Source organism: Oncorhynchus kisutch, linkage group LG22 (assembly GCF_002021735.2).
Source record: "Oncorhynchus kisutch isolate 150728-3 linkage group LG22, Okis_V2, whole genome shotgun sequence".
In the NCBI taxonomy this organism is placed as follows: domain Eukaryota; kingdom Metazoa; phylum Chordata; class Actinopteri; order Salmoniformes; family Salmonidae; genus Oncorhynchus; species Oncorhynchus kisutch.
The window spans coordinates 1,561,585-1,589,482 of NC_034195.2; the positions used below are offsets into that span (position 1 = coordinate 1,561,585).

The 27,898-nt window shown below is 43.1% G+C and overlaps 1 protein-coding gene across 1 annotated transcript in view; it reads right to left on the bottom strand.

Annotated features, from left to right (window-relative positions):
• Positions 1–27,898, bottom strand: part of LOC109867510 (calcium-dependent secretion activator 2) — a 185,979-nt gene that overhangs the window by 10,590 nt on the left and 147,491 nt on the right. Inside the window, exons 20-23 of the mRNA XM_031801768.1 lie at positions 9,191–9,265; positions 8,776–8,859; positions 8,634–8,666; positions 2,073–2,180 (exon numbers count right to left, since the gene is read on the bottom strand). Of these exons, the coding sequence (XP_031657628.1) occupies positions 2,073–2,180; positions 8,634–8,666; positions 8,776–8,859; positions 9,191–9,265 (300 nt within the window). The remainder of the gene's footprint in view (positions 1–2,072; positions 2,181–8,633; positions 8,667–8,775; positions 8,860–9,190; positions 9,266–27,898) is intronic.

Genomic DNA, 27,898 nt, shown 5'->3' on the forward strand with positions numbered 1-27,898 from the left:
CAATACAGCAGATATATTGTCCACTGGTTCCAATTTCTGTTGTGTTTAACAAAATTCATTGAACTATTTTAACATAGCGTTGTAAAAATGATAGTTACTCACTCATTCTATGTTCTTAGTATGACGAAAACGCCTAAAAAAAGTAAAAACGTCCCAAAACTTCACAGATCTTCATTGTAAAGGGTTTAAACATGGTTTCCCATGCCTGTTCAATGAACAAGAAACAATTAATGAACATGCACCTGTGGAACGGTCGTTAAAACATTAACAGCTTACAGACGGTAGGCAATTAAGGTCACAGATATGAAAACCTAGGACACTAAAAAGGCCTTACTACTGACTCTGAAAAACACCAAAAGAAAGATGCCCAGGGTCTCTGCTCATCTGCGTGAAAGTGCCTTAGACATGCTGCAAGGAGGCATGACGACTGCAGATGTGGCCAGGGCAATAAATTGCCATGTCCGTACTGTGAGACGCCTAAGACAGCACTACAGGGAGACAGGACAGACAGCTGATCGTCCTCGCAGTGGCAGACCTCGTGTAACAACACCGGCACAGGATCGGTACATCCATACATCACACTTAATGGACAGGTACAGGATGGCAACAACAACTGCCCGAATTACACCAGGAACGCACAATCCCTCCATCAGTGCTCAGACTGTCCACAATAGGCTGAGAGAGGCTGGACTGAGGGCTTGTAGGCCTGTTGTAAGGCAGGTCCTCAGCAGACATCACCGGCAACAACGTTGCCTATGGGCACAAATCTACCGTCGCTGGACCAAAACAGGACTGGCAAAAAGTGCTCTTCACTGACGAGGCGTGGTTTTGTCTCACCAGGGGTGATGGTCGGATTCGCGTTTATCGTCGAAGGAATGAGCGTTACACCAAGGCCTGTACTCTGGAGCGGGATTGATTTGGAGATGGAGGGTCCGTCATGGTCTGGGGCGGTGTGCCACAGCATCATCCGACTGAGCTTGTTGTCATTGCAGGCAATCTCAACGCTGTGCGTTATAGGGAAGACATCCTCCTCCCTCATGTGGTACCCTTCCTGCAGGCTCATCCTGACATGACCCTCCAGCATGACAATGCCACCAGCCATACTGCTCGTTCTGTGAGTGATTTCCTGCAAGACAGGAATGTCAGTGTTCTGCCATGGCCAGCGAAGAGGAGCCCGGATCTCAATCACATTGAGCACCTCTAGCACCTGTTGGATCGGAGGGTGAGGGCTAGGGCCATTCGCCCCAGAAATGCCCGGGAACTTGCAGGTGGCTTGGTTGAAGAGTGGGGTAACATCTCACAGCAAGAACTGGCAAATCTGGTGCAGTCCATGAGGAGGAGATGCACTGCAGTACTTAATGCAGCTGGTGGCCACACCAGATACTGACTGTTACATTTGATTTTGACCCCCCCTTTGTTCAGGGACACATTATTCAATTTCTGTTAGTCATGTCTGTGGAATTTGTTCAGTTTATGTCTCAGTTGTTGAATCTTGTTATGTTCATACAAATATTTACACATGTTAAGTTTGCTGAAAATAAACGCAGTTGACAGTGAGAGGATGTTTCTTTGTTGTTGCTGTGTTTATGAAGCAATACAGACTTAACATACTCCTTGCTATGTCTACAATAATATAAATATGTTTGTTGTTTAGCAAAAGGTTGTTTAGGTATTGGATATTGGATTAGGTTGTTGACAACATGTAAACTATATTTAATCTCCAAATGTTTATTGAAAACATAAATACATTTGCACAATGAGCACTTTTCCTCACTCAAATACATTGTTACAATTGTTGCTTAGATAGCTAGCGAATTTTTTGCCATATCAGCATTGACATGAAATTACTCAAAACACCTCAAAACAAGACATGGCATCAAGAAGAAGATAAAACTAGCTGAAACGAGCCACCTACGATTCCCCACATGGCAGCTTCTTGTGATTGTTGCTCTCTGACCGGTTCACATTCATAACAAAGCACGGCTTCCGGCCCCATCGATGCTTGCGCATCATTTTCGTGACGTTGCCATCCAACCCGTCTACAAGGTGCACGTCACGGTCAATGCACTTACGTCAAACAGCTTCTCGATGTACATCTCCTCGTTGACGCGGTCTCGCAGGATGTCCTGGTTCTGCCGCACAAACGTTATGTAGGTATCAGCCAGGTCCATCCCTGGCTTCTGAGAGCAGATAGAGAGAGGAGACAGGGAGAAGAAGAGGAGGAGAGATGAAGAAAACACACAAAAAACTATTTGTAAACTGGTGTGTTGGGACTTTAACACCTAAACAGAGAATGGCCATATTCATTGCCTTAAAGTGGACATCAGCAGTGGAAACAATAACAAAGCAAACCCCCCCCCCCCCCCCCCCCCCCCCCCCCCCCCCCCCCCCACCTGTTTCGCTAAATAGCTAAGGGGCTGGAAAAATGTAACCATTCTCAAATTATGATGAAAGGGATAACCATCCATGATATCAAAATGATAGTTTTAACCATGTTTTGAGGCTATACAGTCATGGCCAAAAGTTTTGAAAATGACACAAATATAAATTTTCACAAAGTCTGCTGCCTCAGTTTGTATGATGGCAATTTGCATATACTCCAGAATGTTATGAAGAGTGATCAGATGAATTGCAAAGTCCCTCTTTGCCATGCAAATGAACTGAATCCCCCAAAAACATTTCCACTGCATTTCAGCCCTGCCACAAAAGGACCAGCTGACAGCATGTCAGTGATTCTCTCATTAACACAGGTGTGGGTGTTGACGAGGACAAGGCTGGAGATCACTCTGTCATGCTGATTGAGTTCGAATAACAGACTGGAAGCTTCAAAAGGAGGGTGGTGCTTGGAATCATTGTTCTTCCTCTGTCAAACATGGTTACCTGCAAGGAAACACATGCCATCATCATTGCTTTGCACAAAAAGGGCTTCACAGGCAAGGATATTGCTGCCAGTAAGATTGCACCTAAATCAACCATTTATCGGATCATCAAGAACTTCAAGGAGAGCGGTTCAATTGTTGTGAAGAAGGCTTCAGGGCGCCCAAGAAAGTCCAGCAAGCGCCAGGACCGTCTCCTAAAGTTGATTCAGCTGCGGGATCAGGGCCCCACCAGTACAGAGCTTGCTCAGGAATGGCGAGTGTGAGTGCATCTGCACGCACAGTGAGGCGAAGACTTTTGGAGGATGGCCTGGTGGCAAGAAGGGCAGCAAAGAAGCCACTTCTCTCCAGGAAAAACATCAGGGACAGACTGATATTCTGCAAAAGGTACAGGGATTGGACTGCTGAGGACTGGGGTAAAGTCATTTTCTCTGATGAATCCCCTTTCCGATTGTTTGGGGCTTCCAGTAAAAAAGCTTGTGCAGAGAAGACAAGGTGAGCACTACCATCAAGTCCTGTGTCATGCCAACAGTAAAGCATCCTGAGAGCATTCATGTGTGGGGTTGCTTCTCAGCCAAGGGAGTGGGCTCACTCACAATTCTGCCTAAGAACACAGCCATGAATAAAGAATGGTACCAACACATCCTCCAAAAGCAACTTCTTCCAACCATCCAGGAACAGTTTGGTGACGAACAATGCCTTTTCCAGCATAATGGAGCACCTTGCCATAAGGCAAAAGTGATAACTAAGTGGCTCGGGGAACAAAACATTGATATTTTGGGTCCATGGCCAGGAAATTCCCCAGAGCTTAATCCCATTGAGAACTTGTGGTCAATCCTAAAGAGACGGGTGGACAAACAAAAACACACAAATTCTGACAAACTCCAAGCATTGATTATGCAAGAATGGGATGCCCAGAAGTTAATTGACAGAATGCCAGGACGGATTGCAGAGGTCTTGAAAAAGAAGGCTCAACACTGCAAATATTGACTCTTTGCATCAACTTCATGTAATTGTCAATAAAAGCCTTTGACACTTATGAAATGCTTGTAATTATACTTCAGTATTCCATCGTAACATCTGACAAAAATACCTAAAGGCACTGAAGCAGCAAACTTTGTGGAAATTCATATTTGTGTCATTCTCATAACTTTTGGCCACGACTGTACAGTGTTTGTTGACATTTACTTCGTTTACAAACATTGGAGTAAAACAAGCTTATATTTTGGGTTCTGATGGGGTACAGCAGTTGAACTAAGCTCATGATGCATTTATACGTTATACTCTTCATATCATTAGTAAGGTCAAAAATTGATGTAGCTTATCCCTTTAAAAAGTCATATTTCCGTTGAAACTCAGTGTCCATGTTTTCCAACTGCCGCAAATCCCCTTCTCTTCAAGAGATGTGTAAGAGGTACGACTCTGCACACTTGCTGTCAGAATAACAAGCGGTGGAGCTGTTACCAACTAAACATTTAGTGAATGTCAAAGCAATCGTGGCGCCAGAGGAGAGAGGCCAGAGGCAGAAAAAAGGGTTAACCCTCTTCCATTCACACTCTCTATGTCAGTTGGAGATTCACACTGTAATGCTATTGTAATTGCTTTGACATCTTTCACACCCGCTTCTCAGGGCCTTAGATGGCCCCCCGGGGCCCCCTGTCCTACTACAGTGCTGAACACGACACGCCAACTCCCCTGTGGAAAAGGAGCTTCTGTATGTGCAAAAAAAAAAAAAAAAACAGAGCACAGAAAACCCCTTTGACTGATGTTCTTCCACGGAGATGGAAGAGAAGACTGTGATTACCAACTGTAATTGTGGCAACCGAAGCGGAAGGTGGGTAACTGACCCAGTGGGGTAACTAGCCTCTGTGTGTGTGGCATTACCTTCGGTTGAGGTAGTTATTAGAGCTGGGAGCAAGTCAACAGGGGCCAACTGTACCCAGTCAGCTTTCCAGTGACAGAGGTGATTCTGACGTGACAGGGATGACCCTGATGTGTCAGAGGTGGTCTTGACCCTGACTCACTGTCATGTGACTACTCTAAAAAATAACAGCTTTCACACTTGGCGTAGTCACCCACTGTCTAGGTCACAGACAGGATTTGTTTGAACTTTGTAAGATGTAATTGTAATTCAATTCATGACCCTACACTGATAAACGATAAGTAGAGTAAAATAATCACATATTATTTAAACTTTTAGCAGACACTCTTATCCAGAGTGACTTACAGTAGTGAGTACATACAGTTTACATACTTTTTCCAATTGGTCCCCAGTGGGTATTGAACACACAACTCTGGCGTTGCAAGCTCCATGCTCTAGCAACTGGGCCACATGATGTATGTGACTCAACATCGATAAAAACTTCAATCAAACCCTGTACAAATACAACTACATTCAACCCAGCAAAGCATCATACTATCCTGTATATTTCAAAGAAAGATGTTGTTCATTCATTGTCACATAACTGGGGTCTATTGTTTTTGGTTTAAATAGTTTTTATTTCCTGAAAAATAAATGCTCCCTTAAAAAGGATTGAACCGACCACAAATGTGTTTGCCGCTACCATCATTTATGTGATTTTGCCGCTTAGTTGGATAAAGAAGACGCTGGAGGGGAAAACCTGAAGCACACAATAGTAGATGGTGCTGAGAACTCACCTCTGCTCATGCATCCAAATAGATATTTGTTGCTTGACTGAATGGCGTATTTTCAGTTGCCTAGCAGCAAAACAGCCATCCTAAATGTGTTAAAAATAAATACTGATTGACTCTCAAATCCATAAACTCATATTCCCCTCAAAATATCCCTACATTTCCTCTATAAAACACATTTCACTGAAATAAAACAATGAGACAATGAGTAGAGCTTCTTTATAGATCACATTTTCCTTTGTGATCCATGCTGTTCCTACATTAATAAAATAGGGCATCCAATACAGTGTAGAAATATGTTTCTCACAAAGAAATGTATTTCATACTGTAAAAATGATGTACCACAAAGTGACATGAATGTATTTAATCAAAGGTTACATTCAGTTCACAGTAATTCATATGGACCTTTGATGAGCTGTACTTCAGTGTCACAGGGGTTAAAGTACAATAAGGGTGAGGAGGGTGAGATGCGAGGTCAAGGGGGGGTTGGGTATGATGATGATTGACAGGGCTGTCAAAAAACTGTAATCCAGTGGGTGGAGATGTTAAATCCGCCACTTCCTGCGCTGCAGTGAGTGACAGTATGAATTGGACAGGTGTGGGGCTGTGTGTGTGTGTGTGTGTGTGTGTGTGTATCAGGATTATTGGGAGTATCACTGTCCCCCCACTGCCCCACCTCACACCCCTAAGGCAGGGACCTCTCTATTCCTCTCTTTCTATCCCCCTTTCCATCTCTTTCAGTAGCTCTCTCCTTCTCTCCCTCTGTGACAAGGTGACAAAGCAGTGTGACAGGGAAGCATGGTAGAGATACAGACAGAGGCCAGGTTCCAACACTGCTACAGTCCAGATTGGGGCCTCGCACAAAATACACACCGGTCGCCCTCTGTCAAGCTCTGCCCTCTTTCAAAGAACAAACTTTAGTTCTGTACTTGACTTGTAGCCAAACACGCTAGACACATACCCGCACACACACACATACCCGCACACACACATACTCGCACACATACTCACACACACACACCCACACACACACACACACACACACACACACACACACACACACACACACACACACACACACACACACACACACACACACACACACACACACACACACACACACACACACACACACACACACACACACACACACACACACACAGGCTGTTCCAGACCATCAACAATCCAGTGTGAAATGGAATCATGTCAAAGGGAAGGATTAAGAGAAAAGTGTGTGTGGTGGAGATAGACAGAGGGTGTGGGAGTGCAGAAGAGGGTGAAGGAGGAGAGGAAATGTGGAGCCAGGCCAAGTGGTGGCTGAATGAGAGGTGTACAGTTAGGGTGAGGCAGCCCGGTTAACCTGATGGGGATAAGCGCTGGGAGCTGTGGAGACAAAAGAGAGAGAGAGGGGACAAAAATGTGTTGCTGTTAATTATACACTGCCAGTTCGGTTTCCTACCCTGGATCGGTTTCCCCCAGGTGCAGTTGGGTGTGTGTGTGTGTGTGTGTGTGCGCGAGCGTGTGCATGTGCGTGAACCAGTAGGGTGCACTGCCAACACGGGGCCCTTGAACAGCAGTCTTCACAAAAAAGGAAGGGAGGGACCGAAAAGAGTTTCCTGCTAAAGGCCCCAGCGACACAACCCTCCTCTTCTCTTTAGCCCACCTGTAACCAGGGGCGTAGCAGCTTTCGGTTCCCTCCACACAAAAGCACAAGGTGGAGGTCACATTCTAATTTCAGGTGAAGGGAGGAGGAGGAGAGGAGATTTGACAGGCTCAGAGCTTTGGGAAAAAGTGCCAATAGGACACGTGGGATTTGCTGAGTCAAGGACAGGCGGGAGGGGGAGGACTGAAGAGAACCACACAAAGGTTTGGCAAAAGGCTTTTGCGAGGCTCTGGCTTGGCTGTCTTTATCAAACGTTTACAGGCTACTCATGGATTCTGAAAAGAGTGTGCTTGGTTATCATAGAGTGAAACCACCTCTTGATTTGGGTTAAGAGTAAGATTTGTGGACAGAAACAGAACTAAACCCAGCCCACGATTGTGAATGGACTGAATCTTGAACAGGGCAAAGCTTTTGATAGCTTAAGACCAACAGTATGTCACAATTAACCTTCTACTGCAGCAGGCTAAATCAGGGTCACACAGAGTGTTTTTCTTGGTAGTCTTAAATAAATCTACTTTGAAACAAAAGTATACACCTCACACACATAGTTAACACCAGCTGCCGCTGGTGGAATGTTATTCATATTTTTCATAATTTTGTAATTAATAAACATTATTTAAAAACTCTGACGGAAATCCGGGGTTTCTATGTCAAACGATTTTGTTATATTTCAGTCTTCTGTTATCTTTTTTTTTAAGCCATAGCAGGACGGGCTCATTGTAATGGCTGGAATGGAATTAATGCAACGGTATCAAACACAGCAAACATATGGAAACTACATGTTTGACTCTGTTCCATTTATTCTATTCCATCCATTAATGAGCCTGTCCTCCTATAGCTCCTCCCACCAGCCTCACCTGCATTCCACCCATGAGGCCACTAGGTCATTTGACTGCAGGAAAGGGCTACGTGTCTAAACTGACCAAGTAATGACACCCTGGCCCAAATTTGAACAACCTACCTCAACATTCTACTTTAGCTTTACAATCCCTGACCACTGGAGAGTAATGTGCATGTCCTTCAGTATGTGTTGTTGCGTCTCTCTTTTGGTAATTGGAGGCCTTCCTCATCGCTGTTTGTCATATTTCTGTCTGCTGATATAGAGCTCCTGCTCCCTGCCATGGCGCTGTCACTCATTAGTGTTGCTGTGGCGAGTGGTGACCGCCCATGACCGACACCTTGGCGAATCGCTCCAAAAAGTTTTCATTCGACAATTGTGGCAATAATTAGCCCCGCACGCCGCCTCAACCTTGAACGCTCTGACACACAACGGTGGTACGAGGTGAAACGTTAAAAATTATGACAAATCTTGAACAATATGATCCCCCTCAATGCCAGCTTTCGTTCCGAGCGATGTTTCTTTTAGACAGAAATAAATTGTGCAAACAGGTTCATATGAGAAAGTAAGACATCTTTAGAAATGAAGGAGACATGATACTCACAGGCACATCCACATACTTGGCAGCCGCTTTCACCTTCGAGGCAAAGGAAAGACACAAAAATGTTCAACTGAGCAGATTTGGTTGCAACAAATAAAGCGTTGCTTTTGTTAGCACTGAATGCACTGAAAGCGCTGCTACTTACCGTGAAAGAGAAGATCGAAGAAAATAACGTCCCTTCGTCATATCTGGAGAGCTTGGAGAGAACGGCGTCTAGAGGTCCAGCAAACTCCAGGGGAGAAGACAATCAGACATGTTAGTTTGCCATTTGTAAAGGAATATGGGGTATGAGTGCACAGCCTGAATGACTTTCTCCTGTTCAAATGATCTATGTGTTCCTGTCATCGTTTAATTAGAACATATTCTATCATATTTTGCATAGAATACGAAAATAAAAATCAGGTGTAATAAAACTGGGTAAGGTTAGGATCAAGTTGCTGTAGTGATAATGTGATTCTTAGCAAAACGGACATTTGATTTGAGGTGGGCTGACATATACTGCATCTATAGGGAGGATGTTGTCATTGAGCCTGTGGAGGATGTGCAGTAACATACTGTACCTTTGAGACCAGGGAGGAAATCATGTCTTTAAACGTGTCATCGATCAGGTCGTCGATTTTCGAATGGTGCTGTTGCTGAGAAGATTGTAAGGAAACAAACAAACAAGCATTTTAAAAATCTATGAGGGAGATAAGGTGAAAATGATTCCTTCATCCTGTCACGCACGCACAAACACACAAGGCACGCATGGACGACCACACTCTCTCCCCTTCTCTCTACCCCGCCTCCCCACCCCAAACATTCAGCAGAGAAAATCTTCCCATGTAGTGCCGCTGAGTTAAGCAGCTAATAGGGCCATTATGTGGCTGAATGGCATTCCCGCTCTCGTTGGAAGGCAAAGGAATTCGAAGGATACTTTTTGTGCTTCCCCACAATTAGAGCAGCCTTGTGTTTCTCTAAAGCACCGGTCCAGCTGCGGGGACCAAAGACTCTCACTAGATTCAATTAATCCGCCATTTCATGTCTCATAACCCCCATATTCATGGCTTTTTTCCCCTCCCCAAAAAAACCAAAAAAACCAATGGCGCAGCCAGAAAGAGGTATTGATAGAAAAGAGTAAGAAAGAGAGAGATGGAGGGAGACGGTGGAGAGAAGAGGGAGGGAGAACCTCCATTTGCAGCGTTGAATGGCTGGCTGCCTTCGACGCTCGCACAGCAGCCAGAGAGTTCATCTCTTAGCGACAATGCCCTTTCACGGTGCGTCTAAAGAACACCCAAATTAAAAATTTCAATCAACAAAGCCCGCAGATCAGTGACAAATTGAGGGTGCATGGAGGTCACTATCGGCAGCCCTAATTTTCTTTTCACCTTTTTCTCCATCCCACGAAATGGCAGCTTCTTTCATAAACTGAATTTCAAGCGAATCTTAAGGACTTTTTTACCTCAATTAACATTGCCGTGTTTTCTTTCTGTTTTACAGAGGGGGCCTAATTTTGAGGTCCTTCTTCACATTAGAGAATATTAAATTGTGAGGTTTTTGTCATGTGTGCATCACACCCAAAAGAACAATAATTTATTTTAAAAACATTTAACTGGTAGCAAACCACTAAGAGTCACTTCCGCCAGTTCTTTTTCTTCCAAGGCCCGACTGACATTTTCAAATGCAAGTGCCTCATTCCAATGACAATAACAACAGCAACAACAACATAGTCAGCAACTGATCATTCCTTAAACATAACAATCCTGGGGATAAATTGGTAAAAAGCAACACAGTCCTAATTCGCAGAGATGCTTTTGATGAAGATATTCGATCATACGCTGGGGAATGATTAAGTGGAAAATCACAAAAGGAGGACATTTTTGGTCTCGTAAAAGTTTATGACGACTCCTCCATTCAGTGGTTTGAATAGGAAGTATGATGAAGCAGGCAATGGCAGACACCATTCAATGCACAAGCATCTGAAATGCCAGGATCTCTTTTGTGTCGATCGAAAGCGAGCACTCTGGCACAGACTGCTATACCCAAAGACATTCTCTGGTGAATGTTCGACAGAATGTTAGGATGTAGTTCACATTGAGGTCCCTTTGAGACAAGTCAGAAGTTAGACAAATTGCTTAATGCATTTACAAGGATCAGAGGGAACTTAAATGTGTGTGTGTGGGGTGGGGGGGTGGGGGGGGGTTCTACAAAGCTACATAATTTAGCTATTTGATTATGGATTTTAGGTTTAGTTCTAAAAACATATAAACATATAAAAAACATATACAAATATTATTTGATGAAACATTGAATTTGTCCTTCCTGCTTTTAGCCCATAGAAACGCATTGAATAACAGATTCATACATGGGAAAACAGAGAGTCAAAAATAAATCAAAAGGAAGTTTGTTTTAAAGTGTTTGTCCTAAATCTGAGAGATGTAAGATTTTATGAGATTTTTTTCAGGAATTTTAATTAATTGATTCTTTACCCATATTTAACCACTTTTTTTTGCACAAAACTACTTCCATATAAACTGTACTTCCATAATTTATGAAAACTGGTCCCGGGTCCTGGTCTTCAGACAAGTCTGACATGTACATGTTCTTGAGTGTCTCACCTTTCCATAGAGGGTCATGTTAGTGTGTAGCCCAAACTGTTCGGACGCTACAGACGTTTTTGTAAGAAGAACGATTTTTAGCTTGGCTTGGGATAGCTTGGGATTTTCGTATTATGCTAATTAGATTTGCATTAATTTCCATTCACTAAGCCTAAAGCATCTAGTTTTCGCAGATTTTTTTTGTTTGTTGTTGTTGATGAAAACATTGACTCTAGAGCAACTTTCATGAATAAATACAGTTCAAGTCGGAAGTTTACATACACCTTAGCAAAAAACATTAAAACTCAGTTTTTCACAATCCCTGACATTTAATCCTAGTAAAAATTCCCTGTCTTAGGTCAGTTAGGATCACCACTTTATTTTAAGAATGTGAAATGTCAGAATAATAGTAGAGAAAATGATTTATTTCAGCTTTTATTTCTTACATCACATTCCCAGTGGGTCAGAAGTTTACATACACTCAATTAGTATTTGGTAGCATTGCCTGTAAATGGTTTAACTTGGGTCAAATGTTTCGGGTAGCCTTCCACAAGCTTCCCACAATAAGTTGGGTGAATTTTGGCCCATTCCTCCTGACAGAGCTGGTGTAACTGAGTCAGGTTTGTAGGTCACCTTGCTCGCACACGCTTTTTCAGTTCTGCCCACAAATTTTCTATCGGATCGAGGTCAGGTCTTTGTGATGGCCACTTCAATACCTTGACTTTGTTGTCCTGAAGCTATTTTGCCACAACTTTGGAAGTATGCTCGGGGTCATTGTCCATTTGGAAGACCCATTTGCGACCAAGCTTTAACTGATGTCTTGAGATTTTGCTTCGATATATCCACATAATTTTCCACCCTCATGATGCCATCTATTTTGTGAAGTGCACCAGTCCCTCCTGCAGCAAAACAGCCCAACAACATAATGCTGCCACCCCCGTGCTTCACAATTTGGATGGTGTTCTTCAGCTTGCAAGCTTCCCTTTTTTCCTCCAAACATAATGGTGGTCATTATGGCCAAACAGTTCTGATCTTGTTTCATCAGACCAGAGGACAAAAAGTACGATCTTTGTCCCCATGTGCAGTTGCAAACTGCAGTCTGGCTTTTTAATGGCGGTTTTGGAGCAGTGGCTTCTTCTTTGCTGAGCGGCCCTTCAGGTTATGTTGATATAGGACTTGTTTTACAGTGGATATAGATACTTTTGTACCCGTTTCCTCCAGCAGCTTCACAAGGTCCTTTGCTGTGGTTCTGGGATTGATTTGCAATTTTTTCACGAAAGTGCGTTCATCTCTAGGAGACAAAACACATCTTCTTCCTGAGCGGTATGACAGCTGCGTGGTCCCATGGTGTTTATACTTGCGTATTATTGTTTGTAAAGATGAGCATGGTACCTTCAGGCATTTGGAAATTGCTCCCAAGGATGCACCAGACATTTTCTGAGGTCTTGGCTGATTTCTTTTGATTTTTCCCATGATGTCAAGCAAAGAGGCACTGAGTTTGAAGGTAGGCCTTGAAATACATCCACAGGTGCACCTCCAATTGACTCGAATGATGTCAATTAGCCTATCAGAGGCTTCTAAAGCATGACATCATTTTCTGGAATTTTCCAAGCTCTTTAAAGGCACAGTCAACTTAGAGTATGTAAACTTCTGACCAACTGGAATTGTGATACAGTGAATTATAAGTGAAATAATCTGTCTGTAAACAATTGTTGGAAAAAGTACTTGTGTCATGCACAAAGTAGATGTCCTAACCGACTTGCCAAAACTATAGTTTGTTAACAAGAAATTTGTGGAGTGGTTGAAAAACGAGTTTTAATGACTCCAATCTAAGTGTATGTAAACTTCCAACTTCAACTGTATATAACGACTTGGGGCTAACTATTGTAAGTTCAGAGTCACTCGCCCCAACAGTCCGTGTGTGCTGGAGGCAAGGGAAAGGTCGGGAGAGAGAGGGAGTGTGGTGAGGGAACCTGCACCAGACAGAGGGAGACGGGCCAGGGCAGACGGTGAACAGATCGCCAAGTGGAATCCAAGAAGCCTGTGCAGCAGGCAACGGGAGTAGGTGTCACACCCACTCGGGAGAAGCTTTGATTTCTGAAGGCAGATTTCTTATACAAAATGTCTCTGGATGGTCTTTGAACAGGGCTTCAAAGGGGGCTTCAAAGACCCCTGCCACTTGTTGGGCCCATAGACCCCTGCCACTTGTTGGGCCCAAAGGCCTCACCACCTCTCACTTCACACCTCAGTGTTAATTGAAGTTGTATCTGGTCTGTCCTAGCAAGCCTGGCAGCCTTAACTCAGCATGTAGTCCCCATAAAGGAACATATTACATTGTAATGTACTTTAATTGATTCTTTACCCATATTTAACCACTTTTTTTTGCACAAAACTACTTCCATATAAACTGTACTTCCATAATTTATTAAAACTGGTCCCGGGTCCTGGTCTTCAGACAAGTCTGACATGTACATGTTCTTGAGTGTCTCACCTTTCCATAGAGGGTCATATTAGTGTGTAGCCCAAACTGTTCGGACGCTACAGACGTTTTTGTAATCTATTTTGGATTTCAAAATAGCATCAGACCAAACACTACTCACTCAGTTCCAGGTTGGATGGTGTCCTCAGGTCTCTGCTGTTTGTTTGCTAGAGCACCCTCCGTATATATTGGAAAAAGGAATCCTAGGTAGCAGTAGGTAATTTTGGCCAAAATTAGGTTCTAAGTTTGGAGTTTTGATCTGGAGTGAAGGCTGTGCTGTGGTGGGTAGTATCCTGCATATGTCCCTGCCGAAAAATACAAGTTTATCTAACTCTATCCTTTTGTAAAAAAAAACATGTTGAAAAATGTGAGAGCTCACATGCAGCTGTGTGTGTGTGTGTCTCTCTTTCATCAAGGTGAAGTATTTAATTACACTTTGGATGGTGTATTAATACACCCAGTCACTACAAAGATACAGGCATCCTTCCAAACTCAGTTACTGGAGAGAAAGGAAACCGCAAGGGATTTCACCATGAGGCCAACAGATACTGAGTTTGTTATCTGGAAGTTTATTAGGAACCCCATTAGCTGTTACGAAAGCAGCAGCTACTCTTCCTCGAGTCCACACCAAACATGAAACAAGACATATTACAGAACATTAATAGACAAGAACAGTTCAAGGACAGAACCACATACAGTACCAGTCAAAAGTTTGGACACACCTACTTATTCCAGGTTTTTTATATTTTTTTATTTAAAACAATTTTCTAAGATGTAGAATAATAGTGAAGACATCAAAACTATGAAATAACACATATGGAATCATGTAGTAAACAAAAAAGTGTTAAACAAATATATTTGAGATTCTTCAAAGTAGCCACCCTTTTCCTTGATGACAGCTTTGCACACTCTTGGCATTATCTCAACCATTAACAGATGTGCCATCTTAAAAGTTAATTTGTGTACTTTCTTTTCTTATTATGGCGTTTGAGCCAAGATGGCCCTATTTGGTAAAAGACCAAGTCCATATTATGGCAAGAACAGCTAAAGAAAGCAAAGAGAAATGACCGTCATTACTTTAAGACATGAAGGTCAGTCCATCATTACTTTAAGACATGAAGGTCAGTCCATCGTTACTTTAAGACATGAAGGTCAGTCCATCATTACTTTAAGAAATGAAGGTCAGTCCATCATTACTTTAAGACATGAAGGTCAGTCCATCATTACTTTAAGACATGAAGGTCAGTCCATCATTACTTTAAGACATGAAGGTCAGTCCATCATTACTTTAAGACATGAAGGTCAGTCCATCATTACTTTAAGACATGAAGGTCAGTCCATCATTACTTTAAGACATGAAGGTCAGTCCATCGTTACTTTAAGACATGAAGGTCAGTCCATCATTACTTTAAGAAATGAAGGTCAGTCCATCATTACTTTAAGACATGAAGGTCAGTCCATCATTACTTTAAGACATGAAGGTCAGTCCATCATTACTTTAAGACATGAAGGTCAGTCCATCATTACTTTAAGACATGAAGGTCAGTCCATCATTACTTTAAGACATGAAGGTCAGTCCATCATTACTTTAAGACATGAAGGTCAGTCCATCATTACTTTAAGACATGAAGGTCAGTCCATCGTTACTTTAAGACATGAAGGTCAGTCCATCATTACTTTAAGACATGAAGGTCAGTCCATCATTACTTTAAGACATGAAGGTCAGTCCATCATTACTTTAAGACATGAAGGTCAGTCCATCATTACTTTAAGACATGAAGGTCAGTCCATCATTACTTTAAGAAATGAAGGTCAGTCAATTTGGAATATGTCAAGAACTTTGAACGTTTCTTCTAATGCAGTTGTAAAAACCATCAAGCGCTATGATGACATTGGCTCTCATGAGGACCCAGAGTTACCTCTGCTGCAGAGGATAAGTTCATTAGAGTTCATTAGAGTTAGCAGCCTCAGAAATTTCAGCCCAAATACATGCCTCACAAGTAACAGACACATCTTAACATCAACTGTTCGTGAATCAGGCCTTCATGGTCGAATTGCAGCAAAAAAACATGACTAAAGGACACCAATAAGTAGAAGAGACTTGCTTGGGCCAAGAAACACGAGCAATGGACATGAGCCTGGTGTAAATCTGTCCTTTGGTCTGATGAGTCCAATTTGTTTTAGTTTTGGTTCCAACCACTGTGTCTTTGTGAGATGCACAGTAGGTGAATGGATAATCTCCACATGTGTGGTTCCCACAGTGAAGCATGGAGGAGTAGGTGTGATGGTGTGGGGGTGCTTTGCTGGTGACTCTGTCAGAGATTTATTTAGAATTCAAGGCACACTTAACCAGCATGGCTACCACAGCATTCTGCAGCGATACGACATCCCATCTGGTTTGCGCTTAGTGGGACTATCATTTGTTTTTCAACAGGATAATGACCCAACACACCTCCAGGGTATGTAAGGGCTGGAGTGGTGCGTCAGATGACCTGGCTTCCACAATCCCCCGACTTCAACCCAATTGAGATGGTTTGGGATGAGTTGGACCGCAGAGTGAAGGAAAAGCAACCAACAAGTGCTCAGCATATGTGGGAACGCCTTCAAGACTGTTGGAAAGATATTCCTCACAAAGCCGGTTGAGAGAATGCCAAGAGTATGCAAACCTGTCATATAAAATATATCTTGATTTGTTTAACACTTTTTTTGGGATACTACATGATTCCATGTGTTATTTCATAGTTTTGAAGTAGAAAATAGTTCAAATAAAGAAAAAACATTGAATGAGTAGGTGTGTCCAAACTTTTGATTGGTACTGTACATTTAGAAATTGCACAGATAGCCTACATATTAATACATACACACAACAAATCTAGGTCGATTAAGAGAGAGGCATTGTGCAGTGAGGAGTGTTGCTTGATATCTGTTTTTTTTAAACCAGGTTTGCTGGTTTTCCCTTCATTCCTTAAATTATTGATCTTGGCTTCATAATACAGTTTTCTTCTTTTTGTTGAGTTGAATCACATCATTTCTCAATTTGCAGTAAGTCAGCCAGTCAGGTGCATGTTTATCAATAATTGGAAGAAGCAATTTCATAGATTCATCAAGTGCATAGTCTGAATGCTCACAAATATTAATAACAAATATTTTTCAAATCATCCACATAAGAGTCACAACAAAATCTTACGCACTACTTTAGGCCCAGCTTTGGCTTTAGCCACTATATCGCGATCTCTGCATCCAAGTTGAATTGCTGTCATAGGAGAAAACGGATAAAATAGAGGATGGATGAACAACATTTATTTTTTTTACCTTTATTGAACTAGGTCAGTTAAGAACAAATTCTTATTTTAAATGATGGCCTAGGAACAGTGGGTTAACTGCCTGTTCAGGGGAAGAACGACAGATTTGCACCTTGTCAGCTCGGGGATTTGATCTTGCAACCTTCCGGTTACTAGTCCAATGCTCTAACCACTAGGCTACTAGGTAGCCTTGCAGTTACTCCACAATACTAACCTAATTGACATCGTGAAAAGAAGGAAGCCTGTACAGAATACACATATACACAAACATGCAACAAGGCACTAAAGTAATACGGCAAAACATGTGAAAAATAAATGAACTTTTTGTCCTGAATACAAAGTGTCCAGACACAGAGATGAATTCAACTTTTAGCAGGACATTAATCTAAAACGCAAAGCCACATATACATTGGAGTTACCAAGACCTGAAAATGGTTGTCTAGCAATGATGAACAACCAATTTGACAGAGATTTAAGAATTGTTTAAAGAATAATGGGCAAATGTTGTACAATCCAGGTGTGGAAAGCCCCTAGAGACTTACCCAGAAAGGCTCACATCTATAATCGCTGCTAAAGCTGCTTCTACACAGTATTTGTATTTATTTATTTAACCTTTATTTAACTTGGTTGGCCAGTTAAGAACAAATTATTTTTCACAATGACAGCCTACCAAAAGGCCTCCTGCGGAGACAGGGGCTGGGATTAAAATAAAATAAATAAATATAGGAGAAAACACACATCACGACAACACAACATAAAGAGAGAGCTAAGACAACAACATAGCAAGACAGCAACTCAACATAACAACAACATGGTAGCAACACAACATGGTAGTAGCACAAAACATGGTACAAACATTACTGGGCACAGACAACAGCACAAAGGGAAAGAAGGTAGAGACAACAATACATCACACAAAGCAGCCACAACTGTCAGTAAGAGTGTCTGTGACCCAGGGATGCGTGTGTGCTTTGGGGACCTTTCACAGAATGTGACTGGCAGAACGGGTGTTGTATGAGGAGAATGAGGGCTGCAGTAGATATTTCAGATAGGGGGGAGTCAGGCCAAAGAGGGTTTTTATAAATAAGTACCAACCTGTGAGTCTTGTGACAGGTATACAGAGATGACCAGTTTACAGAGGAGTGTAGAGTGCAGTGATGTGTCCTATCAGGAGCATTGGTGGCAAATTGGATGGCCGAATGGTAAAGAACATCTAGCCGCTCGAGAGCACCCTTACCTTCCGATCTATTAATTATGTCTCCATAATCTAGCATGGGAAGGATGGTCATCTATAATCAGGATTAATTTGGCAGCTGGGCTGAAAGAGTAGCGATTACAATACAGGAAACCAAGTCTAGATTTCACTTTAGCCTGCAGCTTTGATATGTGCTGAGAGAAGGACAGTGTACCATCTAGTCATACTCCCAAGTACTTGTATTGACTCAGGGGTGTGAATACTTGTGTAAATGAGATATTTCTGTATTTAATTTTCAATACATTTGCAAAATGTCTAAAAACATGCTTGCACTTCATAATTATGGGCTATTGTGTGTAGATGGGTAAGAAAAAAAATCCATTTAACCCATTTTGAGGTCAGGCTGTAACAACAAAATGTTGAAAAAGTCAAGGGGTATGAATACTTTCTGAAGGCATGACACACTGTCGTACACGTAGATCCAGAGCATCCCAAACATGGTCAATGGGTGACATGCAGGTCATGGAAGAACTGGGACATTTTCAGCTTCCAGGAATTGTGTACAGATTCAGGCTAAAACATGAGGTGATGGCGGCGGATGAATAGCACAACAATGGCCCTCAGGATCTCGTCACGGTATCTCAGTGCATTCAAATTGCCATTAGGGCTGTCCCCAACAAAACATAAATCTTCGTCGACCAAGAGTCCTCTGTTCTTTTAAAAATGTTAACACGTGTTATTTTCCATATAATTGACACATCCTATGTGTTTTAATAAAATCAACTATATTCACTGAGCTTGTCTGATGCTTTAAGCACACTGTTTGATAAAATAATTAAGACACAAATGACTAGAGGGAGTCCAACCAGCAATTGATTTGATTGTGCCGGGCTGGGCTACGACTGTGTTAAAAAAAACGAGTGACTGTGACTAGCCCCCGTTGTCTCTCTCTCCTCCCTGCTGCAGCGACCACCACAGAACATCAAAGTGATTATCATGCTTTCCGTGTTGCTAAACCGGCAACATCATTTAATCCATTTCTGACTGAAAAGTTCTGTTACCGAAATCAATCAATCAAATGTATTTTAAAAACATTTTTTTTTTTTTACCCGATGTCACAAAGCCTAAAACCCCAAACAGCAAGCAATGCAGATGTAGAAGCACGGTGGCTAGGAAAAACTCCCTAGAAAGGCAGGAACCTAGGAAGAAACCTAGAGAGGAACCAGGCACTGAGGGGTGGCCAGTCCTCTTCTGGCTGTGCCGGGTGGAGATTATAAGAGAACATGGCCAAGATGTTCAAACATTCATAGATGACCAGCAGGGTCAAATAATAATCACAGTGGTTGTAGAGGGTGCAACAGGTCAGCACCTCAGGAATAAAAGTCAGTTGGCTTTTCATAGCCAAGCATTCAGAGTTAGAGATAGCAGGTGCGGTAGAGAGAGAGAGAGACCAATAACAGCAGGTCCGGGACAAGGTAGCACGTTCGGTGAACAGGTCAGGGTTCCATAGCCGCAGGCAGAACAGTTGAAACTGGAGCAGCAGCACGACCAGGTGGACTGGGGACAGCCAGGAGTCATCAGGCCAGGTAGTCCTGAGGCATGATCTTAGGGCTCAGGTCCTCCGGGAGGGGAGGGAGAGAGGGCAAGAGAGAGAATTAGAGGGAGCATACTTAAATTCACACAGGACACCAGATAAAACAGGAGAATTACGCCAGAGATAACAGACTGACCCTAGTCCCCCGGCACATAGACTATTGCAGCATTAGGTACTGGACACTGTGGCCCCATCCGATGATACCCCCGGACAGGGCCAACCAGGCAGGATATAACCTCACCCACTTGCCAAAGCAAAGCCCCCACACCACTAGAGGGATATCAACAGACCACCAACTTACTACCCTAAGACAAGGCTGAATATAGCCTACGAAAGATCTCCTCCACCGCACAAGCCCGAGGGGGCGCAAAACCAAACAGGAAGGTCACGCCTGTGACTCAACCCACTCAAGTGACGGACCCCTCCTTGGTGACGGCATGGAAGAGCACTAGTAAGCGAGTGACTCAGCCCCCATAATAGGGTCAGAGGCAGAGAATCCCAGTGGAGAGAGGGGAGCCGGTCAGGCAGAGAATCCCAGTGGAGGGGAGCCAGCCAGGCAGAGACAGCAAGGGTGGTTCGTCTCTCAATTGCCTTGCTGTTCACCTTCGCACCACTGGGCCAGACTACACTCAATCATAGGACCTACTGAAGAGATGAGTCTTCAGCAAATACTTAAAAGTTGAGACTGAGACTGCATCTCTCACATGGATAGGCAGACCACTTCATAAAAATGTTGCTCTATAGGAGAAAGCCCTTCCTCCAGCCGTTGCTTATAAATCGGAGGCCAGCGCCTTGTGACTGTAGCGTTCGTGTAGGTACAGTGCATTCTGAAAATATTCAGACCCCTTGATTTTTTCCACATTTTGTTACATAACAGCCTTATTCTAAAATGGATTAAATTACATTTTTTCCACATAAATCTACATACAATGCCTCCTAATGACAATGAGAAAACAGGTTTTTAGAATATATAATGTAAAAAAAAACGTTATTTACAGAAATATTCAGACCCATTACTAAGAGACTCGAAATTGAGCTCAAGTGCATCCTGTTTCCATTAATCATCCATGAGATGTTTGTACAACTTCATCGGAGTCCACCTGTGGTAAATTCAGTTGATTGGACATGATTTGGAAAGGCACACACCTGTCTATGTAAGGTCCCACAGTTGACAGTTAATGTCAGAGCAAAAACCAAGCCATGAGGTCGAAGGAATTGTCCGTAGAACTCCGAGACAGGATTGTGTCGAGGCACAGATCTGGGGAAGGATACCAAAACATTTCTGTGGCATTAAAGGTCCCCAAGAACAAAATGGCCTCCATAATTCTTAAAGAAGTTTGGAACCACCAAGACTCTTCCTAGAGCTGGCCGCTCGGCTTACTGAGCAAGAAGGGCCTTGGTCAGGGAGGTGACCAAGAACCCAATGGTCACTCTGACAGAGCTCCAGAGCTCATGTGTGGAGATGGGAGAACCCTTGAGAAGGACGACCATCTCTGCAGCACTCCACCAATCAGACCTTTATGGTAGCCAGACGGAAGTCACTCGTCAGTAAAAGGCACATTACATTCCACTTGGAATATGCAAAAAGGCACCTAAAGGACGCTCAGAACATAAAAAAACAAGATTATCTGGTATGATGAAACCAAGATTGAACTCTCTGGCCTGAATGCCAAGCTTCACTCTGGAGGAAACCTGGCACCATCCCTACGGTGAAGCATGGTGGTGGCAGCATCATATTGTTGGGATTTCTTTCAGCAGCAGGGACTGGGAGACTAGTCAGGATTGAGTGAAAGATGAACAGAGACAAGTACAGAGAGATCCTTGATGAAAACCTGCTCCAGAGTGCTCAGGACCTCAGACGGGAGCGAAGGTTCACCTTCCAACAGGTCAATGACCCTAAGCAGACAGCCAACACAAAGCAGGGTTGGCTGTCTCTGAATGTCCTTGAGTTTTCCAGCCAGAGCCTGGACTTGAACCCTCTCGAACATCTCTGGAGAGACCGGAAAATAGCTGTGCAACGAGTCTCTCCATCCAACCTGACAGAGCTTGAGAGGATCTGCAGAGAAGAATTGGTGAAACTCCCCAAATACAGGTGTGCCAAGCTTATAGGGTCATACCCAAGAAGACCCACGGCTGTAAATGCTGCCAAAGATGCTTCAATAAAGTTTTGAGTAATGGGTCTGAAAACATATGTAAATGTAATATTATTTTTATTTTCATTTTTAGAAATGTGCAAAAGTGTAAAAATAAAATCTATTTTAGAACAAGGCTGTAATGTAGCAAAACGTGGAAAAAGTCAAGGGGTATGAATACTTTCCGAATGCACTGCATATATGCAGTACCAGTCAAACGTTTGGACACACCTACTCATTCCAGGGTTTTCTTTATTTTCACTATATATTTTATATTTTTGATTATTCAAAGTAGCCACCATTTGCCTTGATGACAGCTTTGAACATGCTTGGCATTCTCTCAACCAGCTTCATGAGTTAGTCACCAGGAATGTTTATCAAAAAGTCTTGAAGGAGTTCCCACATATGCTGAGCACTTGTTGGCTGCCTTTCCTTCACTCTGCGTTCAAACTCATCCCAAACCATTTAATTGGTTTGAGGTCGGGTGATTGTGGAGGCCCGGTCATCTGATGCAGCACTCCATCACTCTCCTTCTTGTTTTGGGTCATTGTCCTGTTAAAAAACAAATGATAGTCCCACTAAGCGCAAACCAGATGGGAATGCATATCGCTGCAGAATGCTGTGGTGTGATTTCCACTGGTCTAATGTTCAGTGCTCTTGTTTCAATCAAGTCTCTTCTTCTTATTGGTGTCCTTTAGTAGTGGTTTCTTTGCAGCAATTCGACCATGAAGGCCAGATTCACACAGTCTCCTTTGAACAGTTGATGTTGAGAAGTGTCTGTTACTTGAACTCTGTGCCTTTATTTGGGCAGCATTCTGAGGTGCAGTTAACTCTAATGAATTTATCCTCTGTAGCAGAGGTAACTCTGGTTCTTTCTTTCCTGTGGAGGTCCTCATGAGAGCCAGTTTCATCATAGCGCTTGATGCTTTTTGCAACTGCACTTGAAGAATCATTCATCATTTGTCGGCATCGAGTAATTGTCTCCGGCCCCCTCCCAGTTAGGGGGAGTGATACAGCATTCTCACAACTCAATCGCTGGTTGAAAACTGTTTTCTGACCCTCCCAAAAGATAGAATTTAAAGATAATTGGCCCTCTTTCTGGGACTCACCCACAAACAGGACCAAGCCTAGCCTGCTGAGGAGTGACGGACTCCATCCTAGCTGGAGGGGTGCTCTCATCTTATCTATGAACATAGACCGGGCTCTAGCTCCACAATGGGATAGGGTGAAGGCCAGGCATCAGGATGTTAGCCAGCCTGCCATCTTAGTGGAGTCTGCCACTAGCACAGTCAGTGTAGTCAGCTCAGCTATCCCCATTGAGACAGTGTCTGTGCCTCGATCTAGGTCGGGCAAAACGAAACATGGCGGTGTTTGCCTTAGCAATCTCACTAGAATAAATACCTCTTCTATTCCTGTCATTATTAAAAGAGATTGTGATATCTCACATCTCAAAATAGGGCTACTTAATGTTAGATCCCTCACTTCCAAGGCAGTTATAGTCAATGAACTAATCTTAATGTTGATGTGATTGGCCTGACTGAAACATGGCTTAAGCCTGATGAATTTACTGTGTTAAATGAGATCTCTCCTCCTGGTTACACGAGTGACCATATCCCCCGCACATCCCACAAAGGCGGAGGTGTTGCTAACATTTACGACAGCAAATTTCAATTTACAAAAATAAATGACTGCATTTTCGTCTTTTGAACTTGTCATGAAATCTATGCAGCCTACTCAATCCTTTTTTATAGCTACTGTTTACAGGCCTCCTGGGCCGTATACAGCGTTCCTCACTGAGTTCCTGAATTCCTATCGGACCTTGTAGTCATGGCAGATAAAATCACATTTTTGGTGACTTTAATATTCACATGGAAAAGTCCACAGACCCACTCCAAAAGGCTTTCAAAGCCATCATCAACTCAGTGGGTTTTGTCCAACATGTCTCCGGACCTACTTACTGCCACAGTCATACTCAGGACATAGTTAAATATTGTGGATCTTAATGTTTTTCCTCATAATCCTGGACTATCGGACCACCATTTTATTACGTTTGCAATCGCAACAAATAATCTGCTCAGACCCCAACCAAGGAGCATCAAAAGCCGTGCTATAAATTCTCGGACAACCCAAAGATCCCTAGATGCCCTTCCAGACACCTACTCAAGGACGTCAGAGGACAACAATTGGTTAACTATCTAACTGAGGAACAAAATTTTACCTTGCGTAATACTCTAGATGCAGTCGCACCCCTAAAACAAAAAACATTTGTCATAAGGAACTAGCTCCCTGGTATACAGAAAATACCCAAGCCCAGAAGCAAGCTTCCAGAAGATTGGAACGGAAATGGTGCTACACCGAACTGGAAGTCTTCCGATTGACTTGGAAAGACAGTACCGTGCAGCTTCGAAGAGCCCTCACTGCTGCTCGATTATCCTATTTTTCCTAATTAATTGAGGAGAATAAGAACAATCCAACATTTATTTTTGATACTGTCGCAAAGCCAACTAAAAAGCAGTATTCCCCAAGAGAGGATGGCTTTCACAGCAGTGATAAATTCATTAACTTTGACGAAAAGATAATGATCATCGGAAAGCAAATTACGGACTCCTCTTTAAATCTGCATATTTCTCAAAAGCTCAATTGTCCTGAGTCTGCACAACACTGCCAGGACCTAGGATCAAGGGAGACACTCAAGTGTTTTAATATTATATCTCTTGCCACATTGATGAAAACAGTCATGGCCTCTAAACCTTCAAGCTACATACTGGACCCTATTCCAACTAAACTACTGAAAGAGCTGCTTCCTGTGCTTGGCCCTCCTATGTTGAACATAATAATAAATGCCTCTGTCTCCACCAAACTCACTAAAAGTGGCAGTAATAGTCTCTCTTGAAAAAGCCAAAGCCAAAACTATCGTCCTGTATCGAATCTCCCATTTCTCTCAAAATGTTTTGAAAAAGCTGTTGTGCAGCAACTCACTGCCTTCCTGAAGACAAACAATGTATACAAAACGCTTCAGTCTGGTTTTAGACAACATCACAGAGACTGCACTTGTGAAGGTGGTAATTACCTTTTAATGGCGTCAGACCAAGGCTCTGCATCTGTCCTCGTGCTCCTAGACCTTAGTTTTGTTCTTTATACCATCGATCACCACAATCTTTTGGAGACATTGGAAACCCAAATTGGTCTACGCAAACCATTTCTGGCCTGGTTTAGATCATATCTGTCGAAAATATATCAGTTTGTCTCTGTGGATGGTTTGTCCTCTGACAAATCAACTGTAAATTTAGGTATTTCTCAAGGTTCCATTTTTGGACCACTATTGTTTTCACTATATATTTTACCTCTTGGTGATGTCATTCGTAAATATAATGTTAACTTTCACTGGTATGCGGACGATACACAGCTGTACATTTCGATGAAACATGGTGAAGCCCCGAAATTGCCGTCCCTGGAAACCTGTGTTTCAGACATAAGGAAGTTGATGACGGCAAATGTTTTACTTTTAAACTTGGACAAAACAGAGATGCTAGTTCTAGGTCCCAAGAAACAACGAGATCTTCTGTTGGATTTGACAATTAATCTTGAAGGTTATACAGTTGTCTCAAATAAAACTGTGTAGGACCTCGGCATTACTGTTCGATCATATTACTCCAGTGCTAGCCTCTCAGTCCAAGGTTTTACTGTTACGGCTTGGGCTGATTTCAAGGTTTTACTGCAAAGCAGTAAAAAAGCATTACATGGGCTTGCTCCTACCTATCTCTCTGATTTGGTCCTGCCGTACATACCTACACGTACGCTACGGTCACAAGACGCAGGCCTCCTAATTGTCCCTAGAATTTCTAAGCAAACAGCTGGAAGCAGGGCTTTCTCCTATAGAGCTCAATTTTTATGGAATGGTCTGCCTACCCATGTCAGAGACGCAAACTCGGTCTCAACCTTTAAGTCTTTATTGAAGACTCATCTCTTCAGTGGGGTCCTATGATTGAGTGTAGTCTGGCCCAGGGGTGTGAAGGTGAATGGAAAGGCACTGGAGCGACGAACAGCCCTTGCTGTCTCTGCCTGGCCAGTTCCCCTCTCTCCACTGGGATTCTCTACCTCTAACCCTATTACGGGGGCTGAGTCACTGGCCAGTATTTATGCTGCAGTAGTTTATGTGTCGGGGGGCTAGGGTCAGTTTGTTATATCTGGAGTACTTCTCCTGTCCTATTCGGTGTCCTGTGTGAATTTAAGTGTGCTCTCTCTAATTCTCTCTTTCTCTCTTTCTTTCTCTCTCTCGGAGGACCTGAGCCCTAGGACCATGCCTCAGGACTACCTGACATGATGACTCCTTGCTGTCCCCAGTCCACCTGGCCGTCCTGCTGCTCCAGTTTCAACTGTTCTGCCTTATTATTATTGGACCATGCTGGTCATTTATGAATATTTGAACATCTTGGCCATGTTCTGTTATAATCTCCACCCGGGACAGCCAGAAGAGGACTGGCCACCCCACATAGCCTGGTTCCTCTCTAGGTTTCTTCCTATGTTTTGGCCTTTCTAGGGAGTTTTTCCTAGCCACCGTGCTTCTACACCTGCATTGCTTGCTGTTTGGGGTTTTAGGCTGGGTTTCTGTACAGCACTGAGATATCAGCTGATGTACGAAGGGCTATATAAATACATTTGATTTGATTTGCTTACTCATGCTTTTCATTGCCGTCCCAAGGAGGAGTGCATCACTTGAGTGGGTTGAGTCACTTAAGTGATCTTCCTGTCTGGGTTGGCGCCCCCCTTGGGTTCGTGTCGTGGGGAAGATCTTCATGGCCTATACTTGGCCTTGTCTCAGGGTAGTAAGTTGGTGGTTTGGAGATATCCCTCTAGTGGTGTGGGGGCTGTGCTTTGCAAAGTGGGTGGGGTTATATCCTGCCTGGTTGTCCCTGTCCGGGGGTATCGTTGGACGGGGCCACAGTGTCTCCCTGACCCTTCCTGTCTCAGCCTCCAGTATTTATGCTGCAATAGTTTATGTGTTGGGGGGCTAGTATCAGTCTGTATTTTCCTGTCTTATCCAGTGTCCTGTGTGAATTTATGTATGCTCCCTCTAACTCTCTCTCTCTCTTTCTCTCTTCTGTCGGAGGACCTGAGCCGTAGGACCATGCCTCAGGTCTACCTGGCCGATGACTCCTTGCTGTCCCCAGTCCACCTGGTCGTGCTGCTGCTCCAGTTTCAACTGTTCTGCCTGCGGCTATGGAACCCTGACCTGTTCACCGGACGTGCTACCTTGTCCCGGACCTGCTGTTTTCCGTCTCTCTCTCTCTACCGCACCTGCTGTCTCTAACTCTGAATGATCGGCTATGAAAAGCCAACTGATATTACCTCTTGAGGTGCTGACCTGTTGCACCCTCTTCAACCACTGTGATTATTATTATTTGACCCTGCTGGTCATCTATGAACGTTTGCACATCTTAGCCATGTACTGTTAATAATCTCCACCCGGCACAGCCAGAAGAGGACTGCCGACACCTCAGAGCCTGGTTCCTCTCTAGATTTCTTCCTAGGTTCCTGCCTTTCTAGGGAGTTTTTCCTAGCCACCGTGCTTCTACATCTGCATTGCTTGCTGTTTGGGGTTTTAGACTGGGCTTCTGTATAGCCCTTTGTGACATCGGCTGAAGTAAAAAGGGCTTCATAAATACATTTGATTGGTTGAACTTATTGGCTCAAACGCATTGAGAAGGAAAGAAATTCCACAGATTAACTTTTAACAAGGCACACCTGTTAATTTAAATGTATTCCAGGTGACTACCTCATCAAGCTGGTAGAGCGAATGCTAAGAGTCAAGGCAAAGGGAGGCTACTTTGAAGAATCTCAAATATAATTTAGATTTTGATTTGTTTAACACTTTTCTGGTTACAATATGATTCCATGTGTTATTTCATAGTTTTGATGTCTTCACTATTATTCTAAAATGTAGAAAGTGTCTGTGTGTGTGTCTGTATGTTTGTTTTATGGGCCAGTTT